Source organism: Stigmatopora argus, chromosome 14, assembly GCF_051989625.1.
Source record: "Stigmatopora argus isolate UIUO_Sarg chromosome 14, RoL_Sarg_1.0, whole genome shotgun sequence".
Lineage (NCBI taxonomy): Eukaryota > Metazoa > Chordata > Actinopteri > Syngnathiformes > Syngnathidae > Stigmatopora > Stigmatopora argus.
In genome coordinates this window covers 11,049,721-11,057,885 of record NC_135400.1, presented here as the reverse complement: position 1 = coordinate 11,057,885, position 8,165 = coordinate 11,049,721, and the positions used below count along the sequence as shown (strand labels likewise).

At 39.0% G+C, this 8,165-nt stretch overlaps 1 protein-coding gene across 1 annotated transcript; it reads right to left on the bottom strand.

The window, feature by feature from the left end:
* Nucleotides 1-89: 89 nt before the first annotated feature.
* On the bottom strand, nt 90-7,881 carry rras (RAS related). Its single transcript, XM_077620091.1, has 6 exons — nt 7,272-7,881; nt 6,070-6,157; nt 4,870-4,972; nt 3,798-3,906; nt 3,443-3,561; nt 90-2,172 (listed from the first exon to the last, which is right to left on the bottom strand). The coding sequence occupies exons 1-6, from the start codon at nt 7,356-7,358 to the stop codon at nt 2,085-2,087; spliced, it is 594 nt and encodes a 197-aa protein (XP_077476217.1). The 5' UTR covers nt 7,359-7,881; the 3' UTR covers nt 90-2,084.
* Between the last annotated feature and the right edge of the window lie 284 nt (nt 7,882-8,165).

Sequence of the window (8,165 nt, the reverse complement as noted above, 5' to 3'; positions counted from 1 at the left end):
ACGAGAAAAAAAATATCAATATTTTCACTCCATTTATGGGAACAAAATGCATTTAGAAATGTTAAAATGATGTACAAATAGTGAAGCCCTTTAACTCCAAACACATTTTAATTGCAATGTTTAAAATATAATATAGTATAAATGCAAACAATTCATTCATTCAAAAAATGACAAAAGCACGACGAATAAATGACATGTAAAACAGGATTATTTGGCAAATAAGATACTCAATTACAATTATTAACACCATTATCAAAGTCTTTGGTGGGGGGGCTAAAGATATTAATTTCTATACTTCAAAAAAAACATCCAAATAAAAAACAAAAATGTGAAAACTCAATCTTCACAACTGCAGCTGGCAAAAAAAAACGAGTCAATAGTATGTTTAAAAAATATTTGGTGTAATTGAGTTGAGCTCAAAAGTACTGAAGCACGCCATTTTGTGTCCAAAATGGTGTTCAATAGAAAAAAAGCTAGATTTAGAACACTTTAGAACACTGTAGAGTACCATCAAAAAGATACTCCATATGCAATAAAGCCCTTTCATCTAGTTTCCCTTAATCTTCTTAATTAAAGTATATTATTGCCTTGAAGACAAAACCAAATCTCTCTTTGATAAATTTAATGGCTTGAGTGAATCGGTGATTAGAAAAAGAACCGACAAATTTGGAAGGTCTACACATCCTAACAGGCACTTAACATTTTCATGCGCAAATTATGACTTTATATATCTTTATAAAATCAAAACAGAAATGGTAAAAATGAGGGGAGCACACATTCAAATAACCGGGGCCCATGTGTAGTATTTAGGTACTTTTTCATTCATTCATTCATTCATTTTCTGATCTGCAGATTTTATTACATCCATATTTTTTGAACTGGCAGTTTTTAAGTTAACATGCTCCCCAAAATTGTCTTTTTTTTGCCCATTGGAAAATACATGCGAGCAAAAAATATTGCAATTTGCTCCTGGTTTGGAAACCCTTGTCTTATATGACTGTATTAAAAACATATAAGAAAATAAAATCTTAATTTATGAATGACAGGGTTAAATGCCCCTCAATAGAGGCCAGTATTTTTTCCTTTTCTTAATCAAAAGCCCAAGTGTAGTAGCAGCCAGTACATATTAATAAGAGTAGCCTGATCCAAACTTTACCTTGGTTATTTCATTCCAAAAAAAAGGAATGATCAGAAATACACGAGGGCAAGTGATAAGCTTCTAATGTTCCTAATGCAAAGCATGGCTACGAATAAACAACGAGGTGTCAACTAGTTTGGTCAACATACTCCTGTAAACCGTTTGTAAATATTGATGGAATTCAATGAGTAAAGGTAAAGCTGCAGGAACAAAATTAAATTGCATATTTGACATTTCAGCTGTCAGCTTACGCACTTAAAATGCGTTCATACCACTCTTCACTTAAACAATTTCACAAAACACTAGAAAAGCCAATAGTCAGTTGCCAATCTCTCAAATGTTGAAATGCAGAACATGTCTGAAATGTTATCAAATTGTGGTTCCGTTGCCCCCGTTTTCCAAATACTGTCGAGAATAAATGTATCGGTATTTACAGAGTCGGAGGCAGTCATATTGGCTGAAATGAAATGTGCTCCTTTGCTATTTTCTCTGCCGCTGTCCTTCTGCTACTCCCTGCAGGACAGCTTGGAACATTACACCACCACGATTGGGTGTGACGCACAACATTTTTTGATTTTTTTTTTTCTTCCTGCATCAACTAACTCGGCAGGAGTTGGAGTACCTAAAACGGCGACGTCTCGCTGACAGCAGTACCAGAATGCCACAACAGCAACAAAATATTTATAGCACGCCCTAATGTGAGGGTGTCTTTTTATGGACTGTAACTATATACAGCCGCGTCATTATTATCCCGTGTGGCCAACACAACTATGCCTGCTGCTGTTGAAAACGCTTCCCTTAGACTAAAATCATTTGGCGGATTGATACATTGCTTTTGGTAAAAGTGCAAATGAATCCATTCTATGGATAACGGATGCACCTTTTAATTCTCCTCACTCTAACCCACTTCGTTTTGGACAGCTTATGGTGTCCATAGGAACGCCGCTTAGAGAAGGACGCAGGGGCAGCCGCCACTTTTCTGCTTCCCAGTGTGATGAGCAGGAGGGGGAGGGCACTCCATTTCCTGAAACCTTCTGTAAGGGTAGAGGGGAAAACTGCATTATTGTCTGGATCTTCCACACTGTACTATGGCACAACCAAAAGACTTCAGTTTTCTCAAAATCCGGCAGTGCGCCTTATATATGGATCAATATTGATTAAACATCGTATGAAATTCTCCTTGGCATAGCTCCATCTAGCGGATGTATAACAAAATCACCTACTACTACTAGAGCGCCATATAGTGGACGTGTAACACAATCCCCTACTAGTACTACTACTACTACTCCTACTACCACCATTACCACCACTACTACCACTACCACCACTACTACTACTACCACTACTACCACTACTACTACCACAACTACTACCACCACTACAGCTCTATATAGTGGCTGTGTAACAATCCCCTACTACTACAACTCAATATAGTGTGTGTATAACAATCCCCTACTACTACTACTCCATATAGTTCATGTATAACAATTCCCTACTACTACTCCATATAGTTCATGTATAACAATCCCCTACTACTACTACTCCATATAGTTCATGTATAACAATCCCCTACTACTACTACTCCATATAGTTCATGTATAACAATCCCCTACTACTCCTCCTCCATATAGTTCATGTATAACAATCCCCTACTACTACTACTACTCCATATAGTTCATGTATAACAATCCCCTACTACTACAACTACTACTACCACGACTACTACTACCACCACCAACACTACTACTACTACCACCACCACCACCATTACTACTACTACAGCTGTATATAGTGGCTGTATAACAATCCCCTACTACTACTACTCCATATAGTCCATGTATAACAATCCCCTACGACGACGACTACTACTCCATATAGTCCATGTATAACAATCCCCTACGACGACGACTACTACTCCATATAGTCCATGTATAACAATCCCCTACGACGACGACTACTACTGCTACTACTGCTACTACTAATACTGCTACTACTGCTACTACTGCTACTACTGCCACTACTGCCACTACTGCCACTACTGCCACTACTGCCACTACTGCCACTACTGCTACTACTGCTACTACTGCTACTACTGCTACATTTCCATATAGTGGATATATATCACAATTCCCTACTACTACTACAACTACCACCACTACCATGTCCCTTGAATATAAAACAAATATTAGGATAGGCCATTCACTTAAGGTGCGGAAAATACGGTACTTTACTTAAAAAGGACTCACCAACTATTTATGCCAATGGCATGAAGAAAAAAATAACATGTACAAGAATGAAAAATACCTGACAATTCGCACGAGCTCCAAGAAAGCTTCATCTACATTGTAGCGGTTCTTAGCTGAAGCCTCCATATAGTGGATCCTATTTTCTCGGGCAAATGCCTGAGCGTCCTCTCTGGATATCTAAGACAAAACAAGATTTACTGTTGAGTGGAAAATGTACCACTGATTACACTTAAATATGAGCTGCATTGACGGCACTAGGCGTCCAATTGATTTTGACTGGGAGGGGAGACAAGAACGGGCATTCACGACCAGTCCTCCCAGTTTAAATGAATTGTTACTTCTACTACTACACAATATAGTTCAATTTTTGTATATTGTATAAGTTATTATATTGTATAAGATGTGTTTGTTACCACTCTATGTTGCTCCAGGTCTGCCTTGTTTCCAACCAGCAACATGGGGAAATCATCCCGATCCTTCACTCTAAGGATCTGGGTGTGAAACTTCTGGACTTCATGATAACTACAAGGACATTTAAGAACAAAATAAGTATCTTCGCTTATTCGCTGAAAACTCATCTATTTGCTGTTTTGATCCAACACCAAAACAAATAAAACAATGACTTTGTGCCAAGGACCAACGTTGTACTCATTTAAAATGGAACCCTCTTACTGGGAAAATTTCAATTACTCACAGATGTTTGCTTTTGACTAAAACTACTACAGATTGCATCAGATTCCAATCTTCTGATTGTTCTGAAAGAGGTCCTCCCCAAAAAAAGTTGGACACCCCCATTGTCCTCTGACACAACAGTCTTGAAAATACAATCCCCTTTTATGACTCTAGATAAATTCTTAATATAGACAAATTGTTATCAGCTACTGGTTTGTTTGCATAGCGCCGAGGCCATGTTTATGCTAACGAAGAATACAAATGCTCTGTGTAAGATCACTCGATTACGAGCGACCTGGCAGACAAAAAAATTGTTTTAAAAATATCAACATATCCAGCCCTTTAGTCAGACTAAACGTGAAGGGCGAGGATTACTTTAAATCTTGAAGTTGATAAACATTTTAGCCATTTGAGGACAACATTGCCCCTTATGGTCAAACTCGGTCTGCCAAAATTGCGTTACATTTTTCAAATGGAGTGATACCTCGAGGAACGAGAGCTTCGTTAAAAAACAAAACAAAATCATTCCACGCAAAGATTTAGAAAGCCTTTTTTTGCTTCATGTTACGGAAGACGGCGTATGACTCAATGGAAACCAGTAGTTGAAACTCGTTGTTTTTATCATGTGACGAGTTGGAATACGAAATCAAAATTGGGAATTAAATGGGGAAAAACATGCTTACTGGTAGATTGTGGTGTTTTGAAGCGATTGGAAGAAATTAGGCAATTTACATGTTTCCTTTTACAAAAACCACTCCGGTATGAATTCACTTTGTATCTCGAAATCCATGAACAAGGTCCTAAAACACTTACCTTCCCCGGTCGTTGAGTGCAAACACCAGCAAGAAGCCTTCCCCTGAGCGCATGTACTGCTCTCTCATTGCCCCAAACTCTTCCTGGCCTGCTGTATCCAAGACTTTCAAAATAAACAAAAATAACATCATTACATATGAATAAAGGTCAACAGGTGGGACATATTACTGTCGTTTGTAGTTCTTCCCTGGTGCACCAATACAATAGGTAGAACTAAAAGCGCAATGGTATAACATTAGCAAAGTGGTAAAATCTCGGTGGTATCAAATACCATGTTTGCCGCCAGGCGCACTAAAGTTATGTTTTTTTTCTTCCAAAATATAATTACTACGAATCAATTATCAAATTAATATTTCACTTCTCTGTGACTTAGGTTAGCACCCCGGCGGCTGAGTGGTTAGCGTGTCAGCCTCACAATTCTGGGGTCCTGGGTTCAAATCCAGGTCTGTCCACCTGTGTGGAGTGTGCATGTTCTCCGTGGGTTTTCTCCGGGTTGTCCGGTTTGGTCCCACAAACATGCATGGTAGGCTGATTGGACACTCTAAATTGCCCCTATGTATGAGTGTGAGCGTGAATGGCTGTCCATCTCGTCGTGCCCTGCGATCGACTGACCACCGATTCAGGATGTCCCCCGCCTCTGTCCCGAAGTCAGCTGGCATGGGCTACAGCACCCCTCGTGACGCTAATGAGGATAAAGCGGTTCAGAAGATGAATGAATGAAATGAATTTGTTTCTCCATTACAAGTTTAGTCACACAAGTGTGACTGACTGTAACAAAAGTCACATGTCAAATCATATCCAATCCAACCACCCTGTCATTGACCTGTAGCAGAAGCTCCGCCCCTCAAATATATCTACACTTTATGAGAGGAAATTGGAGTTAAGAAAGTAGGCTGACAGCCATCTACTCGTCATTGTGTGTCATAGTATATGTTGGGCCCACCCTTCACCCTTGAATTGTATCCAGGGATTACAACACCCATGTAGTCATTTCTCTATACTGAAGAGTTAAACATAAATGAGCTGCCAAGTGCAAGTCCTAACAAGGGAACATCCAGAGAGCAAACACTGCCTTTGTCATATCACGTCACATCGTAACTGCAACACACCCTCGGCCTTTTTCCCCCTTTTACAAATGTCCTTCAGAACTGTGACTAACGCAGATATTTGGAATCCACATTTAGTGCGGATTAATCTTACTGTCCAGACGGGTCTCCTTCCCATCCACCGTGCAGATCTTTGTGTAGGAGTCTTCGATGGTCGGATCATAGTCTGACACGAAGTAGGACTGTGAAAAAAAAACAGTCAGAGTTAATACCTTTACCTTCTCGTCCCTTTATTTAGTTTGACAAAGCCGCTTTATCAGGAAAGGAGGAATTTCCTTCCACTTTAATGTGGACAACACCCAAATTTATGGGCCTCAAGAAAAAGGGCAACGGATATTCACTCCCGTCATCGCTCAAATGTCTCGGTGATGCAGTATAAAGGCCGGCCTTGTTGGGATTAAGATGTGCAAGCAACTTGATGCACTGTGCTTGCTTCTAGAGTGCATAACTCCAGTTGGGTTAGATTTGACATATTGCATTATGTATTCACATTTCATCTGGAAACCCAATAATATGTACTTTAATCCTTTTTGACATCATTTGACTCATTGGCTGCCATTGAACAAAAAAAATCTATTTTGACTGCGAATGATCACTGTCAGCTCTCCTAGTCAAAATAAACTGGACACTAACTGGAACTGAAATTTGAGCATTCAAGTCCAGTCCTCCTAGTTTAAATGAATTTGACATCTTTTGTTGTCAACGACAGGAAATGTGTTAAATATGCTAAAATTTTACAGAGTTATTAGAAAACATAGACAGTGTATTTCTGTTTTTACTCATTATAATGTTATTAATATTAGCATTTGATAAACTTATTTTATTAATTAATTTAACATTATGCATACCATATATGTATGTGTTATTATTTTTGCTAAATCCTTAGATCTTTACTTTGTAAAGGCACTGAATGATCATGTTCCACTGCCATTGACGGAGAAAGACGTCTAATGAAATTTGATTGGGGGGCTGGCAGTGATGGTTCGATCAGTCAAATGAGTTAATATACTCTTTTTTAAATGAATACATTTTTGTTTAAAAAGCCCTTGGCCCTTGAATCTTCAATTATTCTTAGAGCGGCCTTCAGAGAAAAAAAACTTTTGACGTACCATTGACGTATATAGACGTCAGGGTTAAGTTCATTATTTTATGGAGTAAAAATAGTCACTTGTCGTACCCCCCCTTAAGCAATTATCCCCCACCCCTACCCACCATAAATGCCACCAAATGACGCTTAGATTAGACAGCAACGCGTATAAAGTTAAATGATCTGGGCGTTGTTGTCAAAAATCTTACCTGAATGAACTGGATGGTAAGGGCGCTCTTCCCAACTCCTCCGCCTCCCACAACCACCAGTTTGAATCTTTCCTCGTCTCCGCTCATATTTTGTTTTGTTTTTGAATGAGTCCGGACTAATAAAAATGAAATCTTTCAACCGACTAGCTCAAAGTTCGAATGAAATCCTGATAGCGGAGAACAACTTCAAACTCGACTTGGTAACGGGAAACTCATTTTTACTAGGTTCTAAACGCACCATCGGTCGAGAACGGGAAAAATCTCCGGAATGTTAGCCCAACAAAGCACGGTTACAAAACCGCAGTTTTTTTTCCGGAGAAGTTTGACTCTTTGAAAGGAGTCGAATCGTCGTTTTTGCTTCTTAGCTTTCGCTCTGCTATCTCAACTCGGGGCGGCTTGCGAGGGCGGAACTGCTTCCTCTTTTCCTTCTGGAGAAAGTCAAGCTAACACGCGCAAACACATACAACGGTTTTTCGCTCAGTCAACTGCCCACTTTAGCTTAATATTCACGCTAATAATTAGACATATGCGAGGCAAGATAAGTAGTTATTCCCCTTTCGTCAATTCACTTTGGTCCTGGAACAAATTCCCTTTTAATTTGTTTGGTCAGATACCTTATATGGTCATTGGGAGTAACCATGACGTCACACTCACAAGCGATGTTCACTGTTCATACCTAAAAGCGGTAAATTGGTGTTCATGGTTTATACAAGACCAAATTCTAATGTTGATTTGAGAAATATTGTTTGATTCCTCCATTCGATCGCTGACGTCTATATCAGTCAAAGTATTGAGCTATGTGAGGTCCCAAGAATTTTTTTAAACAAAACAATAAATAAAATTCCCAGCACAAAACACACAGGCCCCACTTATTTGAATTTTTAATTAAAAAAA